This window comes from Monodelphis domestica, chromosome 4, assembly GCF_027887165.1.
Source record: "Monodelphis domestica isolate mMonDom1 chromosome 4, mMonDom1.pri, whole genome shotgun sequence".
Taxonomy (NCBI): Eukaryota; Metazoa; Chordata; class Mammalia; order Didelphimorphia; family Didelphidae; genus Monodelphis; species Monodelphis domestica.
In genome coordinates, this window is record NC_077230.1 from 380,784,535 (window position 1) to 380,808,325 (window position 23,791).

At 38.2% G+C, this 23,791-nt stretch overlaps 1 protein-coding gene across 2 annotated transcripts in view; it reads right to left on the bottom strand.

Moving 5' to 3' along the window:
• Positions 1 to 13,498, bottom strand: part of LOC100014513 (selenoprotein N-like) — a 36,044-nt gene extending 22,546 nt beyond the window's left edge. The window contains exons 1-3 of one of the 2 annotated variants that reach the window (XM_056795517.1): positions 13,270 to 13,498; positions 10,483 to 10,600; positions 1,032 to 1,174 (exon numbers count right to left, since the gene is read on the bottom strand). In XM_056795517.1, the coding sequence (XP_056651495.1) occupies positions 1,032 to 1,174; positions 10,483 to 10,600; positions 13,270 to 13,446 (438 nt within the window). In that variant the 5' untranslated portion in view covers positions 13,447 to 13,498. The remainder of the gene's footprint in view (positions 1 to 1,031; positions 1,175 to 10,482; positions 10,601 to 13,269) is intronic. The other variant, XM_056795518.1, reaches the window with a different exon arrangement.
• Positions 13,499 to 23,791: the final 10,293 nt, after the last annotated feature.

The following is a 23,791-nucleotide window of genomic DNA, read 5'->3' on the forward strand; positions in this document are numbered from 1 at the left end:
TATTTGTATCCCTAGTGCCTGGCACAAAGTACTTAATAAATTCTTATTGCTTGCCTATCTATTTAGCCAAGACTAGAATCCCAGAATTCTTAGATTGTGCCTGTCTATGTGGCTCAAAGTGCCCAACTATTCCATATCCTTTGGTTCTTGGCTTCTGGGTATTCTTCTCTCTCTTCCCTTTCCTGAAAGGAAAGGTAAATGTTTTCTCCTTTGTCACCGAGAAGACTGATGAACACTTCATCAGAGGCTGGAATTGTGGTTGGGTAATAGGAAAGGTGTAAGTGATCAGGATCAAGAGTCCTCTTTAAGATGAATTTAACATCATGTGTGTTTAATATCGTGCAAGGGAGCTGTGTCTGGTAAGGTGTCTTGAGGGACTGACGGAAATCTGCACAGTATTGATTTTTATTAGCCATAAATTCTGGAAGCGGTGACTTGTCCAAGAGTAGATAGATAGTAATAATTATCAGAGGTTAGATTTGAATCTGTGTAGGCATTCTGACTGAAGCTGAATTTATTTCATTGTTAACCTGACTTAAATATTACAAAGAAGGGCATTCTTTCTATTTACTTTCTATTTATGCTCAGCAAATGTTATTTCTTTTCAATATTTATCAGAGAAATAGAATTTGTGCCCTTCTTCATGATTCTCACCTTTCAACATCACACAATGCAACCTCGAGCCAATTCAAAGTACTTCTGGGTTATCTATACCTTTATAGATATGGATCGTTGAGAATTTCAGTGTCTTCCCGTTTAGACTTTCGTAAGGACCAGAGGACCAGGCAGGGAAAATAGAGGTAGGGGATTGGTACAGAATGATTCTTCCATATACCATATAGAGGAAACTCTTCAGTGAAGGAGCTTTAGTGCTTCATTTCAAATTGCCTCAGTCCCATCACATGGCTGAGTTGGCATTGGGATAGGAAAGCCCGACAGATACTGTAATCCCCATTCTCTAAGATCTCACAACCCTCCCTATAACAGAGTCCCTTCTGCTCACTATTCCCCAGTCCTCCCTTCAGACTTACCCCCAGGAATCCATTTTTGCTCTTGGACATAGTTTCTGAGAGCAGAGGCTGGAATCTGGCCATCATAGCAAATTTCTCCTCATTGAGGTCAAATGATTTCATCTGAGACACGTCTTCTTCAAGGATGGTGATGGATGTGGCTGCTATGGGGCATAGATATGTTAACAGTCAGTTCTATCCTTGAGAGAGTTGTGGGGTTCTCTGCAGGTACCAGGAAACCAATTATTTCTGTTTCCTTCTCTATTATCCTGTGAAGAATCCTTCTCTGTCAAGTATTTCTTCAAAAAGAGAGAAGGAATGTTTTTAGATAGAGAACTGTATGGGAAGGGACTGGATCTGAGATATGGCTCTGCAACTCATTTTCTATTTTCCCAATTGTAAAATGGGGACAATTTTCCATACTTGGAAAGAAAGTTGGTTTAGGAACCAGAACTCCATGGGAGATTACTATGTACTAAGAGCTGGGGAGACAAAAAGAAGCAAAAGATACTTTCTGACCTCAAGGAGCTATCAAATGGAGGAGATAACATGCAAGCAAATATATTTCTATTTCTTTAGTTTCTATACAGCATTTTGTATTTACTCCTGGAGGTGACAGGAAGCCACTGGAGTTTATTAAATAGAAGGATCACATGGTCTGACCTATATCTTAGGAAAATCACTTTAGTGGCTGAATGGGTAATAAATTGGAGTGTTACAGAGACATGAGGCAGGCTGACCCACCAGCAGACTAGCATCTGAAGTAGAATTCAAGGTCAGGCCTTCCTAACTCCAATCCCAGTGCTTTATTGATTATACAAGCACAGGAAAGTGTTCCCTCCACCCCAGGAACAGAGCTGAACCTCAACATATAGGCAAGGTCATGATGTAAATATGACCAAAAGGCAAAAGAAAAATTGGATGCTAGAAAGTTACTTTAGTGTCAGTGAATCAAAATACAAACTGAGAAGAAGGCAACAGTGCCAAAAGGGAAATGTGAAGCCTCAAAGGAAAGTATGAAAGGGTGTCAAGTCCTAAAACATCTTCTGAAAGAGTTCAAAAAGGAGTTTTAAAAATCAAATAAAAAGAGTGGTAGAACAAAACTTAGGAAAAGAGAGAAAAAGTCAATAGCTTGGTAAAAGATTTTCAAAAACCCACTGAAGACAGGGCAACTAGGTAGCACAGTGGATAGAATGCCAGGCCTGGAATGGGATGAACCTGGGTTCAAATTTGGTCTCAGACACTTCCTAGTAGGTGTGTTCCTGGGTTTAACCTCCATTGCCTAGCCCTTGCCATTCTTCTGTCTTAGAAGTCATACTAAGACAGAAGGCAAGGCTTTAAAAACATAGACACAGGGGGCAGCTGGGTAGTTCAGTGGATTGAGAGCCAGTCCTAGAGACGGGAGGTCCTAGGTTCAAATCTGGCCTCAGATACTTCCCAGCTGGGTGACCCTGGGCAAGTCACTTGACCCCCATTGCCTAGCCCTTACCACTCTTCTGCCTTGGAGCCTATATACAGTATTGACTCCAAGACGGAAGGTAAGGGTTACTAAAAACAAACAAACAAACAAACAAAAAACATAGACACATCCTGAAGAAAACAGCTCCTTAAAAACACTCCAATTGGCCAAGTAGAAGAGAAAGAACAAGAGCTCAAGGAAGATAACTCCCGAAAAATTAGAATGACTCCAGGAAACATTAGGAAATAAAACAAAATCAAGAGAATGAAAAAGTAGAAGAAAATCTGAAATATTTCACTGGAAAAACAACTGACCTAAAAATTGCTACAGTAGAGATAATCTAAGAAGTATTGGACCACCTGAAAGCCATGATTAAAAAAAAGAGCCTGGTCACCATACTATTAGAAATCATTAGGGAAAACTGCCCTGATATTCTTGAACAAGAGGAGAAAATAGAAATGGAAAGAAACCACCACTCACTTCTTGAAAGAGATCCCCAAATAAAAACTTCCAGGACTATTATAACCAAGTTCTAGAACTCTCAGGCCAAGGAGAAATATACTGGAAGTATCAGAAAGAAATAATTTAAATATTATGGAACCCCAATCAGGATTACATAGGACCTAGCAGCTTCTACATTAAAGGAGTAGAGGGTTTGGAATATAATATTCTGGAAGGCAAAGAAACTAGGACTATAACCAAGAATCACTCATCCAGAAAAACTGAGCTCAATCCTACAGAGAAAAAAATGAATATTTAACAAAATAAAAGACATCCAGGCATTTCCTTATTAAATGAACAGAGCTGAAAAGAAAATATGATGATAACAACATTCAAGAGAAATATAAAAAAGTAAACAGAAAAGAGAAAACTCAAGGGAAAGTGGAGTTAAACTGATTACATTTCTACATGAGAGGGTAATAATTAATGTATCTATGATACTCGAGAAACTATTGCTATTAGGGGAATAGAGTATACACACACGCACACAGAAGTATACATAGACAGAGGGCAGGGAGTAGGTTGAATATGATAATATGACAGCCAATAAAACAAAATTAAGGGATTAGAAAAAGGAACAGATAGATGGGGTAAATTATCTCACATAGCTCAAATCATGTCCAAACTCAGGTTCCATAAGAAACCTATCCTACTAGGAAATAAGAGGAGAGGAATTATAAGAGAAGGAAGGGACTGATAAAAACAAGGGTGAACTAGGGGAGGTAGTGTTCAGAAGCCAAATTTTTGTAACAAGGAAAGGCTGAAAGGAGAGAAAAAGAAAGGTAAACAGTAAAAATAAGATGGAGGGAAGCACACAATTAGTAATCATAACTGGGAATGTGAATGGGATGAACTCATCCATAAAACAGGAAAGGATAGCAGAATGAATTAAAAACCAGAATCCCACAATATGTAGTCTGCAAGAAACACATTTAAAGGAGGGAGACATAAACAGAGTAAAGGTAAGGACTGGAGTGGAATCTATTATGCTTCAAATGAAGTAAAAAAAAAAGCAGCAGTAGCAACCATGATCTTAGATAAAGCAAAAATAAAAATGATCTAATTAAAAGAGATAGGGAATTTTTTAATTTTTCAATTAATTAATATATTAATTATTAACAATTAATTAATAAACATTACCATAGATAATGAAGTAATATCAATTCTAAACATGTATGCATCAAACAGCATAAGTTCAAATTGCTAAAAGAGAAGTTATATGAGTTAAAAGGAGGAAATGGATACAAAAATTATACTAGTAGAGGACCTCAACCTTCTCCTCTCAGAAGTGGATAGATCCAACCAAAAAATAAATAAAAAAGAAGGAGGTGAGTAGAATTTTAGGAAAATTAGATATAATAGACATTTAGGGAAAATTGAATGAGAACAGAAAGGAATATACCTTTTTCTCAGTAGTATATGGCACCTTCATAAAAACTGAGTGTATAATAAGGCATAAAAGCCTCATGAATAAATGCAGAAAACCAGAAATATTAAATGCATCCTTTTCAGACCACAAGGCAATAACAATTACATTCATCAAAGGGCTGAAGAAACAAAGAAGTGGGCCAAAGAACAAATCATAGAAATAAATAATTTCATTGAAGAGAATGATAACAAGGAAACAACATACCAACATTTATGGGTTGTAGCCAAAGTAGTACTTCAGGAAAAATTTATATCTCTAAATGCTTACAGCAATAAAATAGAGAAAGAACAGATCAATAAATTAGGTATTCAATAAAAAACTAGAAAAATAAATTCAAAATCCCCAATTTAACACTAAATTGGAAATCCCAAAAATCAAAGGAGAAATTAATAAAATTGGAAATAATAAAACCATTGAACTAACAAATAAGGCAAGGAACTGGCCTTTGTGGGAGAAAATCCCAATAAAATAGATAAATATTGGCTAATTACACTTTTTAATAAAGGAAAAATAGAATTTACCAGTATAAAAAATGAAAAGGGTAAATTAACAACCAGAGAAGTAGAAATTAAAGCAATTATTAGTAGTTATTTTGCCCAATTAAATGCCAGTAAATCTGAAAATCTAAGTGAAATAGATGAATATTTAAAGAAATGTAAATTGCTCATATTAATGAGAGGAAATAAAATACTTACATAATCCCATATCAGAAAAAGAAATTGAATAAACCATCAATGAATTCTCTCAGAAAAAATCCCTAGGGCCAGATGGATTCACAAGTGAATTCTACCAAACAATTAAAAAAATAATTCCAGTACTACATAAACTATTTGGAAAAATAAGTGAAGAAGGAATTCTACCAAATTCCTTTTATGATACAGATATAGTACTGATATCTAAATTGGGAAGAGCAAAAGTAGAGAAAGAAAACAGCATAAATGAACAAAACTAACAGAAACCATATGATTATCTCAATAGATTACCTAAAAATTAATTTGTTTAGTGCCATACCAATCAGACTACCTAAAAATTACTTCAAAGAGCAAGAAAAAATATTAACAAAATTAATCAAGAATAAAAGGTCAAGAATATAAAGGGAATTAATAAAGAAAAATATAAAGGAAGGAGTCCTGGCTGTGCTGGACCTCAAGCTGTATTACAAAGGTTTTGGAGAAAGAACTCATTATTTGACAAAAACTGCTGGGAAAAATGGAAAACCATTTGGTAGAAACTACATATAGACCAACACCTCATGTCAGTCACCAAGATAAAACCAAAATGAATGCTTGATCTAGAAATAAAAAGGTGATGCCATAAACAATTTAGGGTACCATGGAAAAATTTACCTGTTAGACTTATTTATATAGGAAAATTTATAAACACACAAGACATACAGACCATAATGAAAAATGAAATGGATAATTTTGATTACATCAAATTAAAAAGGGTTTGCACAAAAACCCAATGCAAGTAAGATTATAAAGAAAAAAAACAAATTGGGCCAAAATATTTTTATAGCAAGTATCTCTGACAAAGGCATAATTTCTCAACTATATAGATAACCAAGTCAAATTTATAAGAATACAAAGCATTCCCCAATTGATAAATGGTCAAAGGATATGAATGGGCAGTTGTCAGATGAAGAAATTAATATATCTAGTCATATGAAAAACGTTCCAAGTCACTATTGATTAGAGAAATGCAAATTAAAACAACTCAAAGAGGGCAGCTAGGTGACACAATAGATTAGGAGTCAGGCCCAGATAAGGGAGATCCTGGGTTCAAATTTGACCTTAGATACTTCCTAGCTATGTGAGCTTGGGCAAGTCACTTAACCTCCATTGCATAGCTCTTCAGCCTTGGAACCAATACACAGGATTGATTCTAAGACAGAAGGTTAAAAAAAACCCAACTCTGAGATTTTACCTCCTATCTGTTGGATTGGCTAATATGACAAAAAAGGAAAATTATCAATTTTGGAGGGGATGTAGAAAAATTAGGGCACTAATACACTGCTGGTAGAACTGATCTAACCATTCTAGAGAGCAATCTGGAACCATACCCAAGGCCATAAAACTATGTAGACCTTTTGACCAGCAATACTACTACTTGGTCTATGTCCCAAAGAGATCAGAGATGGGAAAATGACCTATTTGTACAAAAATATTTTTAACAATTTTTCTATGGTTACAAAGAATCAGAAACTGAAGGGTTGTCCATCATTTGGAAAATGGCTGAAAAAGCTGTGGTATATGGTTGTAATGGTAATACTATTGCATCATAAGAAATGACAAGCAGCATGAGTTCAGAATAACTGGAAAGACTTTTATGAACTGATGCAAAGTGAAGTGAACAGAACCAGGAGTATAGTGTGTATATATAGTAACAGAAGGATTGTATGATGATCAACTGTGAGAAACCAAACTATTATCGGTAGAACAAGTTCCTAAGATAACCCCAAGGGACTCATGATAAAAAAAAATGTTATCCAGAGCCAAAGAAGGAACTGTTGAAATCTGATTGAAGATCAAATTATGTCATCTTTCACTGTATTTCCTTTGTAAGTTTTTTATTGTAGGTGTGATATGTGTCTTCTGTTACAGAATGGGGATTATGGAAAATATGTATTGCATAAAAGCAGTGGTATAACCTATATCAAATTATTTACTGCATAGGGAGATGGAGGAAGGGAGGGAGGGAGGGAGAGAATCTGAATCACAAGATATCAGAAAACAGTTGTCAAAAGTTTTTTCTACATGTAATTAAAAAAAAAAGCCATTCACTTAAACAATAAGAGTGAATGCACTACATTTGTACTCTAATACAATAGTCCCTGATATGCTATATGGGCATCTGACTATGGCTGAATTGAATTAAGCTGTAATTGGAGAGACAGCTAGGTGCCTCTGTGGATTGAAAATCAAGTATGGAACTTGTAAAACCTAGTGGAATCGTGCATCAGCTATGGGAGGGGTCGGGGGAGGAGAGGAAAAGAACATGATTTTTGTAATCATGGAAAAATACTCTAAATTAATCAATAAAATAAAATAATAATAAAAATAAAAAGTCAAGTCTGGAGACAGGAGGTCCTGGATTCAAATTTGGCCTCAGACACTTCCTACCTGTGTGTCCCTGGGCAAGTCACTTATCAATAATTGTCTAGCTCTTGTTGCTCTTCCATACTTAGTATAGTATAAGTGGCAAAGGTTAAAAAAAAAAAGATACAATTGGGAAACATTTAGCAAAATAAATATGAATACAAGAAATTATAGATAAATGTTAATTTGTGGTTTCTAGACCAAATATTCAAAGAACACTGAAGACAGCACAATCTTGAGGGTATCCAAGGACTGATTCACAAGATACCTAAGAACACACCAAATCCTTAGAAACAAACAACACAAAAACCCCAGCCAACTCTAGACCATTATTATTATTTAAAAAGTGATAAAGAAGATGATAACTACTGACCTGTGTGCTTTTCCTATGTCTACAAAATCTTCACGAGAATAATCTATACACATATTGAGGACATCTTTGATGAAAATATGAGAAAGGAACAGAAATGCTTTTGTTGACAAAATTCTAAAGCAGACATCTTTGCAGTTATGCAATTAATTGGCTGAAAGATACAGACAATGCAAGCTCTCGTTGTACTTATTTTATGCTGATTATTAAAAGGATTTGACTGAATGGATCAGAATGCTGTTGAGATGTTCCTCCAATAAGGTGAAAGACATGTAACGTATAATGTTGTTCAATGATAGAATTTCATTGGATTTCGTGATTTAGGAAGTTCCCAGGAGAGGAATCCACCAATGCAAATTGTAACTGAAAGCCTTAAGAAAGTAACCTAGCACATCCAGAGCTAAGGTGGCAAATGCTTATTCCAGGCACTTGACTCCCAGAATATTTCTCTATATACTATGCCACAAGGCTTCTCTGATAAATGTCAAACGAGACATGCGTTTGCCATTTTCATGGAGGATGTTAGAGTCCAAAGGGAAGAGCAAGGTGTAAAGATGGGGAAAATCTCATAGGAGCTCCCGTTTATGGATGACACATCCTGTTTCCAAACATCGCAGTGTCACAAATGGAATCCACAATTATTTGATTCCAGTCCAACTATGTACACTGCAAAAGCCCAATGGAGAAAGAAGACATTGTTCAGACTATGCTAGATGACTCCTAGAACTGATTTCTCAGTCCCTATAGTTTGGCCATACAGGGCTGTTGGACAATGAACTTGGAGCAGTAGGTTAGGGGTGAAGAGGAAAAGAGCAGCTTGGATTGAAGATGGGAAACTGTCCAGTGCTTTTAATGACCCTAAGCTTTTCCCTGAAGTAGAGACCATCATCTGAACACCAGTGTTTTTCTAGTGATCCTAATGTGGCTCTGAAGCCTGGAATGCCATAATCCGGAGAATGCACGAAGGGATTAAATGCCAGGCTTGTAGGAGAAACTGCAGAAATATATGGTCAAAACAATGAACAAGAAGAGATGGTGCAATCATATAAAGAGAATTGCTTTCCATTGGTTCCAAGCAATGTTAAGAGATCTAAAATAGATGCTCATAAAGGAGGCAGCTGGGTGGTACAGTGGTTATAGAGCTGGGCCTAGAGTCATGAAGATCTGAAATCAAATACAGCCTCAGATGCTTGTGATGTGATGCTGGGTATGTCACTTAGCTTCTGCCTCAGTTTCCTCATCTATAAAATGGGAATAATAACAGCATCTACATTTGTAGCAAATGAGCTAAAATTTGTCAAATGTTTTGCAAATGTCCAAGTGCTATACTGATGCTAGTTATTATTTATAACAGGGAATCTGTAACTTATCAAAAATGTTGATAACTCTACTTCAGGATAATACACTTACCATTCTTCTGAGAAGGAAACCATAGGCTTAATCAGATTGCCAGAGGTCCATCACACCCCAAAATGGTTAAGAGCCCCTTATCTTTTTTTTTTAAACCCTTACCTTCCGTCTTAGAGTCAATACTGTGTATTGGCTCCAAGGCAGAAGAGTGGTAAGGGCTAGGCAATGGGGGTCAAGTGACTTGCCCAGGGTCACACAGCTGGGAAGTGTCTGAGGCCAGATTTGAACCTAGGACCTCCCATCTCTAGGGCTAGCTCTCAATCCACTGAGCTACCCAGCTGCCCCCAAGAGCTCCTTATCTTAAATGAAGGTCTCCAGAGAGTAGGACAGACCCCAAAGACGTCAGTTTAGAACCCACATCTGATACCATGAACAATACCTGAGCAATCTCTTATTTCTCAATGTCCTCATCTGTAAAATGAGGGAAGTGGACCAGCTGGCCTCTGAGATTCCTTCTTATTCTAAGTGTGGAGGACTTATGGAATTATGGACACAAGTCTCCCAAAGTATAGATGGGTTATGATTTATAGTGAGAGGAAGGCACACATGACCTTATCTGGAGAATAGTTATGAAATATCCAAAATACTGAATGAATGAGAAAAGCTGGGATTTGAGAGTTAATTTTCTTGTTATTTCATTACTGCTGTCATCATCATTGATGATCATTAATAATGTCTCATATTGGTATAGCCCTTTAGTGAGAGCTTTTTTAATGTATCTTTTATCTTTGCCTTGCAATGAAATGATCCAGAACAATTCTGAGGGACTCATGACAAAGAATGCTATCCACCTCCAGAGAAAGAGCTGTTGGGAATCAAAATGCAGAGGAAAGTATATGATTTTTCACTTGTTTAGATTTATGTTTTGGGGTTCTGGTTTTATAAGATTATTCACTCAAAAATGAATAATACAGAAATATCTTTTGATTGCTAAAACATGTGTGACCCAGATCAAATCACCTGCCAGCACCTGAAGGAGACAGGTAAGGAAGGAGGGAAATCAATTCGATCATATAACTTGGGAAAACATGTGCAAATTTGTTATTATGTGTAATGGGCAAAAAAAGAAATCAAATATCTTTGCCTTGACCTGTGAAGCAGAAACAAGATTATGTTTTTCAGATGGAGAAATTAACAAGTGACTCTTCATTTTCCCCAGAGACTTCTATTAAGGCTCTTTATCCCATACTGTGACTCCCAAGTACCTATCAGTTTCTTAGCATCAGGCTTGAACTCTTCAGGGCTGATATACATGTCCTTGTTCATATCCAGAGAGGAGAAGAGTGAGAATCCCTCTGTCCCCAGAGTCTTCTGTGCAGCCTCCTGTGCCAGAACAAGGGAACAGAGAGATGGGCTGAGGTTACAAGAAGTATCTGAACTCCCCAGGGGCTTGGTTGAGACTTGGGATTAGACACAACTAAGAAATCTTAGATCTGGGCAAACTGAACTGATTGGAGGTGGAGGTGGGGTGAGGTAAAGAGGCAGGAGAAAGGGCTGAGATAAGATATGGCCACTTGACTTTTTCTTCTATAGTTGATTGACTAGAGAGTCAGGATTATAGGATTTGAGGTGGCAGAGAAACTAGCTGTAAATCCAGGGTGTTGGAAGGAAGCAAGTGAAAGGGCATATAAGAAGATGGAGGGAGGAGACCACTAGATGGCTCAGTGGACAGAGAGACAGGATTAGAGATAGGAGATCCTGGGTTCAAATGTAGCCTGAGATACTTCCTATCTGTGTGATCCTGGGCAAGTCACTTAACCCCCATTGCGTAGCCCTTACCGTTCTTCCCCTTTAGAACCAATACACAATATTGATTGTGTATTCCATCCAATAAGATGGAAGGTAAGAGTTGAAAAAAAAGATGAAGGGTGAAGGAAGAGAATTGGAAGCCCACAGATAACAGCAACAGTGATCTAGAGAAGCTGGAATGAACTGTAAAGGAGAAGTGTTATCAACTGATGATAGTCTGAAAGCAGGAGTGGGGAATAAGGAATATGATGCTACTTTCCCTTGGTCTGTCGTTTCAGGGGCTATGAGAAAACAAGATGTGGGCCTTCAGCCAAAAGCTTAGCTCTGGTACCTAGCAGAGGGTAGAAGGAAGGTGAGAGGGCAACTAAGTTGAAAGGGGATTTGTGACCAATGGCAAGGAGTGGATGGATCACAGGGCAGAAGAGGTTAGGGACTGGGTAAAGACAGAGCCTGAGAGGAATGAGCATGGGAAGAAAGCTTTCAGAGAGGGGAGGGAAAAGACCAGAAACTAAGGGAGACAGAGAAACCCAGAAAGTAGTGTTGGAGAGAAGTGGCTTGTCTCCCCCAAGTCTTTCCTCCAAACCTCGCTGCCAATAAACCTCCTCTCAGCACTGCCTTTGATTGTAGTCTGAGAAGTGGAGGCCTGTTGCCACTCCTCACCCCAGGGAATTGTCACCCCAATCTCTGCACAGAGGCAGCAGGCTGACAATCTTCTAAGAGCATGGCAGTGAAGCTGAGGAAGAAATGAACTCATTCCCCAGATATCAGCAGTGAAGCTGAGGAAGAAATGAACTCCTTCCCTAGATATCTAGCCTATAAGTCCTTCCTTAGACTCTGGGCCCCTTCAGGAGGGACTAGGATACCCCAGTGTGAACCAGTCACTGATTCCACCAGTTATACCACCTCTCTTAGAGACCTCAAGGAAGAGGAAGAGGAAAGAGAAAAGAAGGAAAAAAGGGGAAGGGGAAGAAAAAGGAGAAGGGTAGCTGGTAAGGGGAGGATAAAAGGGAAAGAGAAGATAAGATGGAAGGGAGAAACAGGGAATAGGGGAAGATATGGGGAGGAGAAAGGATATGATAAGGGAAAGGGGATGGGGAGAAGGAAGGGAATGGGGAGGAGAAAGGAATGGGGAAGGAGAAAGGGGTTGAGACAGGAATGGTGAGGAGGAAGGGGATGAAACAGTTTTGGGGAAAGGGATGGGAGAGGAGGAAGGGGATGAAACAGGGATAGAGGAAGAAGATGGGGATGAGACAGGGATGGGGGAGAAGGAAGGTGATGAGACAGGGATGAGGGAAGGGATGGGGGTGAAAGATTGGGATGAGACATGGATGGGAAGGAGAAAGAGGAAAGAGGAGGGCATGAGACAGGGATGGGGAGGTAGAAAAGGATGGGATGAGGATGAGGAAGGGGATGAGATTGATGGGAAGGGGATGAGATTGATGGGAAGGGGATGGGGAGGAGGAAGGGGATGAGATAGGGATGGATAGGAGGAAGGTTATGAGACAAGAATGGGTAAGGAGATGGGGAGGAGGAAAGGGATGAGATAGGGATGGAAGAGGAGGAAGAGGGAGAAAGGAATGAGAGGGATCAAGAGAAGGAAGGGGATGGAGAAAGGGATGGGGAAGAGATAAGACAGGGATAAGGAAGGGGATGGGTAAAATGATGGGGAGACAAAATGAGACAGGGATGAGGGGAAAGGAAGGGGATGAGGCAGAGATGGGGTAGAAGAAAGGGATGAAACAAGGATGGGAAAGGGAATGATTCAGATAGAGGTGGGGAAGAGGAGGAAGGAGATAAGACAGGGTTAAGGGAGGAGGAAGGGGGAAGGAGAAAGGGATGTAATAGATACAGGAAGAGGAGGGCATGAGATAAGGATGGAATAAGGGAAGAGACAGGGATGGGGAAAGGGATGTGGGGGGCCATATTACAGGGATGGAGGTGGAGGAAAGGGATGGGACAGGAGGAAGGGGATGGGAAGGGAATGGGAAAGGGATGGAGGAGGAAGAAGGGGAGGAGACTGGGATAGGGGAATAGGAAAGGGATGAGAGAGGGATGGGGAAGGAGGAAGAGGATGAGGCAGAAGGAGGGAGGAGGGAGACAAGAGATGAGGGAGGAGGAAAGATGATAAGGGAAAGGGGATGGGGGGAAGGAAGGGGATGAGAATGAGATGTGGGAGGGGGAAGTGGCTCCAGAACTGTTCTCCTCCCTCCACCGTTCCCTCCTCCCTCCAGGCCGGGCCTGACCCACAGCGCCTCCCTAAAGGCCAGGTAGCCCCGGACAGCGGTAGCGGCTAGAAGAGTCCCCAGCACAACCACCATCAGTGCTAGGTCTCTGTGACTGCGGGGTCGGATGGTCTGGGAGGTCAGGGGCTCCAGGGGTTCGTTGGACTCTCTGGGCCCTGGGCTCCCTGGAAGCTCCATGATAGGAGATAGAGGCTCGAGGATACCACAGACTGGGAGGGGCGCTGCTCGGGGGAAGGGGAGGGGGAAGCTCTCAGTTAACGGACCGGGAGGGGTGTGGACAGAACCATTGACTGACAGCCAGGGAGGGGCGGGCCCGGAGTCCGCCAGACAAATGGAGATCCTTAGAATCCTTGGGAGGCAAGGTCTGGAGCCAGGGTCGGGGGTGGGTTGGGCAGGGGCTACAGGAACGTAGTTTTTGTGTGATGCTGACTTTGAGGGTGAAATCAGTCAACCTCCGGGGGGTACTCCTAAAGTGTCAGGTCTAGAACAAGTGAAGTATCTCCTAACAAACAATACATTTATTTTTCAGTGAACGAGAACTGACACTCTCCCCCTGTCACCCAAAGCGAAACGGAACCCCTGCTATAGAGAGGAATAGACAAGCAAAGCAAATTCCCAATTCCCAGATTTTAGATTACCTCCCAAACTGCAAAGCTCATTCTACATTCGTAGTTCATCATCCATCTATGGAGAGGTGAGAAGCTTTCTTTATGTCTCCTCTGGAATCCTTGCATTAATCAGAACACCGAGTTTTCCATTTGACAGTGTTGTTATACAGTTATTCTCTTGGTTTTGTGTTACCTGACTCTGCCCACCTGGTTTTGCATCAGTTTGTAGAAATCTTACCGGATTTCTCTAAAATGATGCTTTCCCTCATTTCTTATGGCACAATAGTATTTCATTGCAGTCATATGCCATAATTGGCTTACCCATTTCTTAATTGTTGGGTACCCCTTTATTTTCTGTTTCTTTGCATTGACAAGAAGGGCTCTGCAGATTTTTGTATTTATGGGATCTTTTCTTTTTTCTTCAATCTTTTTGGGATCTAAGACTGGTAGTGGAATTGCTGGATCAGAGAGTAGGTACAGTTTAGCAATATAATCTCAGCTTTGGTCAGGCTCAGTCTATTATTATGGAAGAGATTCTGACAAGAAGAGATGCTCCAAGTCATTACAGATCTTTTTAATAGTAGCACATTGATACTACTATCAGAGGTGGGAGTGGATATGAATAAGGTTCAGAGACTAGGGGCACAAGCTACAATCCTATGGAAAAGAGTAAGGAAGAGAAAGAAGGAATAACATGGAAGAGGTGGTCATTCAGGGAGTAAGGTAATAGCTGCTGGGGTGGGAGGTAGAAGATTGATTTCTGGGCATCAGCCAAGTGTAGGAGATATGCATGCAGTCAAGGACTCCTAGTGATTGTTCCACTGACCAAAGATTTGAGTGGGGGTTTTCTAAGGATCCTCAAGGATATTCTCCACCTTCAAGTGGTGGGGTCCTAGCAAGATTATTCATTGCCACTATTTATTATCCACGACAGAGTTGGTTGGATTTTCCATGAGCAGAGAGATGGTGAACCATCACTTCAACAAATGCTGAATCATATATTACCAATTCTACCTGTAGATTGTCTGAATCAGATATGGAAGTGAAGGAGACCAGGTTTATTAGGATAAGACAAGGGAGCTGAACCTAGCAGAAGGAATCTGGGGAGCATGTACAATATCTGTGTGTAATTTAGGGATATTGTCACTAAAGAATCCTTATCTAGTGACATGTCTGTTTACATAGTTTTCTTTGTGTTTCAACAGTCTGATAAATTGATTATTTGATATTTAAAGTGCTGACCTAAGTGTATGTTGTATAGTTACAAGTTTCAAGCTTACTCCTGCTGATTTTTGTATCATCAATTTCTGATGCTGAACCATTCAGCAGGTTTGAGGACTTTGGTGGCCAAAACTTTCTTTTCTGGGTCATATAGCCTATAGGAGGAATTGCCAGGGTACAACTCTAGAATGTTTGCTTCCAAAGACTGGACTGGGAACATTGGCATCTGCAAGGTCCCTGCCATTCTGCTCTCTTTTCATATGCCAAGTAGATAACAGGGAGTTTCACATAGTAATTTATCAACATTCATTGAGTGTTTTTTCAATGTGGAACTTGAATTTGACTGTTAAAATCAGGAAGTATCTGAAAGGGGCTATTCTAGACAGGGTAATTCAAGTGAACAAAGGCACAGACGTAGGGTTGAATATGTTAGATTGGTGAGATCAGGGTAGTAGTCTAAAAATAGGGAATGGAATATAGATCTGTGGGGCTGTGATTGGATTTATTATTTTTTTAATTCAATTTTTCCCATTTCCAAATTCTCTCCTGTTGCTGTGAGGGTGAAGTCTATTTTCTGCCCTCCTGGTCTGAAGTCTGAAAGTTCCTCACCCAGGTTTGGGTCTGTCTGCTTGTCTATGGTTGGGAGTTTCACATGACTACTAGTAGACTCAATTACTATTAGCTGGCTAGGAGCTTTCTCTTGTTCCTAACAACTGTCAGCTCCCCTTTGACCTGTCCTGGTTATTCCACTGCAGGTTTATATACACTGGGATAAAGGCTAGGGCTGAATCCCTGCTCTGCTCTTGGCATCAGGGCCACACAAGTATGATTTCTAGAACTGGTTCCAGCTAGAGCCCTAAAGTCTCCCCCCCTCCCAATTAAATTTTTTTTTTTTAGTTACACTGGAAACATTTTTTGACAGTTGCTTTTTTGTGTGAAATTTTTATTTAATTAGTCAATTTAGAACGTTATTCCTTGATTACAAGAATCATATTCTTTCCCTCCCCTTCCCCCACCCCTTCCCATAACTGACACGCAAAAACAGTTGCTTTTTGACATTTTAAAATTCAGATTTCCTCCCTCCATACCTGCCCCCAGGTAGTAAATAGTCTGATATAGGTTCTACCCATACTTTCATGTAATATACATTTCCATATTGCATATGTCGCATGCTGCCAGGTTTTTTTTTTTTTTCGATTTGAATTGTGAGCTGGCTTCCTTTTACTCTGGGGAGCTCAAAAAGAGGTTTGGGGGCCTCTTATGAAAAGGGGCGGGGCGGGGAAATCTGTTTGGGCTGCATTTCTCTCCCATGCCATTTCCCTAGAAGGATGTTACTGTGTTTAGTATCTGTACAGTACCTTGGCTCAATAAAATATTACCTCTTGGTGCAAAAAAAAAAATCATGATAGAAGTCACATATCACACATACAATAGAAATCTCATGAAGGAAATGTAGTCAAAGATGACATGCTTTGATCTGTATTCAGATGCCAGTAGCTCCTTCTTCAGCTGTGGCTATCTTTTTCTTCATGAGTCCCTTGTGGTTATCTTGGGGATTGCTTTACTGATAGTGGTTTAGTTCTTCACAGTTGATCATCATATAATATTTCTATTATTGTAGACATTGTTCTGTTTCTGCTTAATTCACTCTGCATCAGTTCATATAAGTCTTTCCAAGTTTTTTTAAAACTCATCCTATTTTTCATTCCTTATGGCACAATAGTATTCCATTACAACCATATACTACAACTTGTTCTGTCATTCCCCAATTGATGGGCATCCCTTCAGTTTCTAAGTTTTTGCTACTACAAAAAAAGCTGCTAAAAGTATTTTGGTACAGGTAGGTCCTTTTCCCTTATCTCTTTGGGATATAGACCCAGTAGTGGTATTGCTGGGTCAAAGGGCATGCATAGTTTTGTGGCCCTTTGGGGATCCAGCTTGTTCTCCAGAATGGTTGTATCAGTTCACAGTTCCAACAGTGTTTTAGTGTCCCAATTTTTCCAGTTCCCCTCCAACATTTATCATTTTCCTTTTGGGTCATGTTAGCCAATCTGGGAGATGTGAGATGGTATCTCTTACTGATTTTAATTTGCATTTCTCTAATCAATAGTGATTTGGAGAATTTTTTCATATCCTCTGACAATTTTTCAAATGGGGAATGACTTGTATCCTTATAAATCTGACTCAATTTTCTATACATTTGAGAAATGAGGCTTTATCAGAGACACTTGCTATAAAACTTTTCCCTCAATTTCATTGTTTCCCTTCTAATCTTGGTTGCATTGGTTTTATTTATAAAACACTTTTAAATTTAATGTAATCAAAATTATTTATTTAATTTTTCAGAATGTTCTCTAAGTCTTGTTTGGTCATAATTTTTTCCTTTATCCGTGAGTCTGACAAGTAAACTTTCCCATATCCTCCTAATTTGTTTAATGTGTCACATTTTATTTTTAGATCAAGTATTCATTTTGACTGTATCCTGGTGTATGGTAGTATTGTGGTTATTGTGGGCCAGAGGGTTGCGAGAGGGGTCTCAAATAAGAGATAGTGGGGGGGAAATAATGACGGGTTAAAAAGAGACACTTATGCCACAAGCTTTTAACAGTCCTGGTTTATTCCATTATGTTTCTCCTCCACCAGGTTTCTCTCTCTGGCAGAGCCAGGAGCAAAGTGTATATATATATATATATATATATATATATATATATATATATATATATATATATATATATATCCTATTCGGTTGAGAGAACCGAGCTAGCTTGTTATGAGAATCAAACAGTTAACAAGGATAATTTTGACTAGAGCCTGACATTTGGAGCCAGGGAGGGAATTTTTCCCTGCCTCTGTGTCTCTATCTTCAAGGTTGCATTTTTCTCTGCAGCTGTGCCCTTTTCCTGTCTTCCAGGAAGGGCAGAGGGGAGCATTTGGGGGGAATTTAACCCCGTGGCTCCCCACTGGTGAGATATGTTTGTCCATGCCTCATTTCTGCCATATTGCTTTCCAGTTTTCCCAGTAGTTTTTGTTAGAGTTCTTTCCACCAAAATGTGGATCTTTAGGTTTATCAAATACTAGATTTCTATGGACATTAACTGGTATGTATCAATTGCCTAACCTATTCCATTGATTTACCACTCTATTTCTTAGCCAGCGCCAGATTGTTTTGATGATTTCTGCTTTATAGTATAGTTTGATATCTGGTATAGTCAGGCCTCTTTATACTTCATATTTTTTCATTATTCCCTTGATATTCTTGGCCTTTTGTTCTTCCAGATGCACTTTATTTTTTTCTAGTTCTATGAAATAATTGTTGGGTGGGTTGATTGGTCATGGCACTGAATAAGTTATTTAATTTAAGTAGGATTGTCATTTTCCCTATATTGGCTCAGTCTATCCATGAACAATTAATGCTTTTCCAAATGTTTAGTTCTAACTTCATTTGTGTGAGGAGTGTTTTGTAATTGTGTTCATTTAGTTGCTGGGTTTGTTTGTTTTGGTAGGTACACCCCCAGGTATTTTATATTGTTTCAACGTTATTTTAAATGGAATTTTCCTTTTTTTTTTGCCATTAGATTTTGTTGATGGTATATAGAAATGGTGATGATTTATATGGATTTATTTTGTATCCTGTGACTTTGCTAAAGTTATTATGCCTTAGTTTTTTGGTTGATTCTCTAGGTATACCACCACACCATCTGCAAAGAGTGATGATTTTGTTTTTTCATTGCCTATTCTAATTCCTTCAATTTCTTTTTCTGTTCTTATTGTTATAGTGAGCATGTCTAGTACAATATTAAATAATAGTGGTGATAATAGACATCCTTGCTTTATCCATGATCATATTAGGAAGGGCTATTAGTTTATCTCTATTACAGAGAATGCTTGATGATGGTTTTAGATAGATACCATTTATCACTTTGAGGAGAATTCCATTTATTCCAGTATTTTCTAATTTTTTTTTTTAATAAGGAATGGGTGTTGTATTTTGTCAAATGATTTTCTGCATCTATTGAAATAATCAAGTGGTTTCTGTTGGCTTTGTTATTGATATGGTTATTATGTTGATGATGTTCCTAATAATGAATCATCCCTGCATTCCTGGTATAAAACCTATGTGATCACGGTATATGATTCTTGGGATATAATGTAATATCCTTGCTAGTATTTCATTTAAGATTTTTGTATTGGGGGCAGGAGGGTAGCTCAGTGGATTGAGAGCCAGGCCCAGAGACAGGAAGTTCTAGGTTTAAATCTAGCCTCAGATTTAAACCTTGACCCTTGGCAAATTACCACATTGCCTAGTCTTTATTGCTCTTCTGCCTTAGAACCAATAAACAGTATTGATTCTAAGATGGAAGGTGAGGGTTAAAAAAAAAAGATTTTTATGTCAATGATTATTAGGGAGATTGGTCTTTAGTTTTTTATTTCTGTTTTAGCTCTTCCGGGTTAGGTATCAATGGCATATTTGTGTCATAAAAAGAATTTGGAAGGATTCCCTCTTCCCCTATTTTTCTAAATAGTTTATGTAGTATTAGGGTTAGAGGTTCTTTGAAAGTTTGGTAGAATTCCCTTGTGAATTCATCTGACCCTGTGGCCTTTTTCTTAGGGAGTTCTTTGATAGTTTGTTCAATTTCTTTTTCTGAGATGAGGTTAAGTATTCTATTTCCTCTTGTTAATCTGGGTAGTTTATATTTTTCTCAGTAATTCATCTATTTCACTTAGATTGTCAGGCTTATTGGCATATAATTGGGCAAAATAACTTCTAGTAATTGCTTTAATTTTATTTGGTTGTGATTTTACCTTTTTCATTTTTGCCATGTAATTTGGTTTTTTTCTTTCTTTTTTAAATCACACTAATCAATATTTTACCCATTTTTCTTTTTCATAAAACCAAGTCTTTGTTTTATTTATTAGTTCAATGGTTTTCTGACTTTCAATTTAATTTATATCTTGATTTTCATTTCCCATTTGATGTTTAATTGAGGATTTAAAATTTGTTCTTTTATTATAATTATAATTATTATTGTTATTTTTTCATTTTAAACATTATTTTATTTGGTCATTTTCATACATTATTCATTGGAAACAGATCATTTTCTTTTCCTCCCCTCCCCCCCCAACCCCTTCCCTAGCTGATGCGCAATTCGTCTGGGTATCACATGTGTCCTTGCTCTGAACCCATTTCCTTCTTGTTGGTATTTGCATTAGGGTCCTCATTTAGCATCTTTCCTCAATCATGTCCCCTCAACCTCGGTAGTCAAGCAGTTGCTTTTCCTCGGTGTTTTTACTCCCTCAGTTTGTCCTCTGCTTGAGGATAGTTTTTTTTTTTTCCTCGTAGATAGCTGCAGATTGTTCAGGGACATTGTAAAGCCATTACTGGAGAAGTCCATTATGTTCTCTTGTACCACAATGTGTCAGTCTCTGTGTAAAATATTCTCCTGGTTCTGCTCCTCTCACTGCATCACTTCCTGGAGGTTGTTCCAGTCTCCAGGGAATTCCTCCACTTTATTATTCCTTTTAGCACAATAGTGTTCCATCACCAACATATACCACAATTTGTTCAGCCATTCCCCAATTGAAGGGCAGCCCCTCATTTTCCAATTTTTGGCCACTACAAAGAGTGCAGCTATGAATATTTTTGTACAAGTCTTTTCCTTATTATCTCTTTGGGGTACAAACCCAGCAGTGCTATGGCTGGATCAAAGGGCAGACAGTCTTTTAGTGCCCTTTGGGCATAGTTCCAAATTGCCCTCCAGAATGGTTGGATCAGTTCACAACTCCACCAGCAATGCATTAATGTCCCAACTTTGTCACATTCCCTCCAGAATTCATTATTTTCCTTTGCTGTCATGTTAGCCAATCTGCTAGGCGTGAGGTGATACCTCAGAGTTGTTTTGATTTGCATCTCTCTGATTATAAGAGATTTAGAACACTTTTTCATGTGCTTATTAATAGTTTTGATTTCTTTAACTGAAAATTGCCTATTCATGTCCCTTTCCCATTTATCAATTGGAGAATGGCTTGATTTTTTTGTACAATTGGTTTAGCTCTTTATAGATTTGAGTAATTAGACCTTTGTCAGAGGTTTTTGTTATGAAGATTGTTTCCCAATTGGTTGCTTTCCTTCTAATTTTAGTTACATTGGTTTTGTTTGTACAAAAACTTTTTAATTTGATGTAGTCAAAATTATTTATTTTGCATTTTGTGACTCTTTCTAGGTCTTGCTTGGTTTTAAAATCTTTCCCTTCCCAAAGGTCTGAAATGTATACTATTCTGTGTTCACCTAATTTTCTTATAGTTTCCTTCTTTATGTTCAAGTCAATCACCCATTCTGAGTTTATCTTGGTGTAGGGTGTGAGGTGTTGATCCAAACCTAATCTCTCCCACACTGTCTTCCAATTTTCCCAGCAGTTTTTATCAAATAATGGATTTTTGTCCCCAAAGCTGGGATCTTTGGGTTTGTCATATACTTTCTTGCTGAGGTCATTTACCCCAAGTCTATTCCACTCATCCTCCTTTCTGTCTCTTAGCCAGTACCAAATTGTTTTGATGACCACTGCTTTGTAATATAGTTTGAGATCTGGGACTGCAAAGCCACCTTCCTTTGTATTTTTTCCATTATTTCCCTGGATATCTTTGATTCTTTATTCTTCCAAATGAACTTTGTTATGGTTTTCTCTAATTCAGTAAAATAGTTTTTTGGTAGTTCAATGGGTATGGCACTAAATAGATAGATAAGTTTGGGTAGGATGGTCATTTTTATTATGTTAGCTCTTCCCACCCATGAGCAATCAATGTTTTTCCAATTGTTTTGATCTAGTTTTAATTGTGTGGAGAGTGTTTTGAAGTTGTGTTCATATAGTTCCTGTGTTTGTCTCAGCAGATAGATTCCTAAGTATTTTATATTGTCTCAGGTGACTTTAAATGGAATTTCTCTTTCTAATTCTTGCTGCTGAACTGGGTTGGAGATATATAGAAATGCTGATGACTTATGTGGGTTTATTTTGTATCCTGCAACTTTGCTAAAGTTGTTGATTATTTCCACTAGCTTTTTGGTTGATTCCCTAGGATTCTTTAAGTAAATCATCATATCATCCGCAAAGAGTGACAGCTTGGTCTCCTTATTGCCAGTTTTAATACCTTCAATTTCTTTTTCTTCTCTAATTGCTACTGCTAGTGTTTCTAGTACAATATTAAATAATAGAGGTGATAGTGGGCATCCTTGTTTCACTCCTGATCTTATTGGGAAGGCTTTGAGTTTTTCCCCATTGCAGATGTTGTTTGCTGATGGTTTTAGGTATATACTGTTTATTATTTTTAGGAAAGGCCCTTCTATTCCTATACTTTCTAGTGTTTTCAGTAGGAATGGGTGTTGTATTTTGTCAAAGGCTTTTTCTGCATCTATTGAGATAATCATGTGATTTTTGTTGGTTTGCTTGTTAATATGGTCAATTATGTGGATGGTTTTCCTAATATTGAACCAGCCCTGCATCCCTGGTATGAATCCTACCTGATCATAGTGGATAACCCTTGTGATGACTTGCTGGAGTCTTTTTGCTAGTATCCTATTTAAGATTTTTGCATCTATATTCATTAGAGAGATTGGCCTATAGTTTGCTTTCTCTGTTTTTAACCTGCCTGGCTTTGGGATCAGTACCATGTTTGTGTCGTAAAAAGAATTTGGTAGACCCCCTTCTTGGCTTATCCTGTCAAATAGTTTGTATAGTATTGGGATTAGCTGTTCTTTGAATGTTTCATAGAATTCATTTGTAAATCCATCTGGACCTGAGGATTTTTTCTTTGGGAGTTCTTTGATGGCTTGTTCAATTTCTTTTTCTGATATGGGGTTGTTTAGGTAATTTATTTCTTCTTTTAGTCTAGGCAATTTATATTTTTGTAAGTATGCATCCATATCACTTAGATTGCCATATTTTTTGCCATATAATTGGGCATAGTAGTTTTTAATGATTGCCTTGACTTCCTCTTCATTAGAGGTGAGGTCTCCCTTTTCATCTTGGATACTGTCAATTTGGTTTTCTTCTTTCCTTTTTTAATTAGACTGACCAGTACTTTGTCAATTTTATTTGTTTTTTCAAAATACCAACTTCTAGTCTTATTTATTAAATCAATAGTTCTTTGACTTTCAATTTTATTAATTTCTCCTTTGATTTTTAGGATCTCTAATTTAGTCTTCATCTGAGGATTTCTAATTTGTTCACTTTCTAGTTTTTTAATTTGCATGCCCAATTCATTGACCTCTGCCCTTCTTAATTTGTTTATATATGAACTCAAGGATATAAATTTCCTCCTGAGTACTGCTTTGGCTGCATCCCATGGGTTTTGAAAGGATGTCTCACCATTGTCATTTTCTTCAATGAAGTTATTGTTTCTATGATTTATTCTTTAACTAGCTGGTTTTGGAGAATCATATTGCTTAATTTCCAATTAATTTTTGATTTATCTCTCCATGTACCCTTACTAATTATTATTTTTATTGCATTGTGGTCTGAGAAAGTTGCATTTATTATTTCTGCCCTTTTGCACTTGTTTGCAATGATTTTGTGCCCTAGTACATGGTCAATTTTTGTGAATGTACCATGTACTGCTGAAAAGAAGGTGTATTCCTTTTTGTCCCTATTTATTTTTCTCCATATGTCTACTAACTCTAATTTTTCTAAGATTTCATTTGC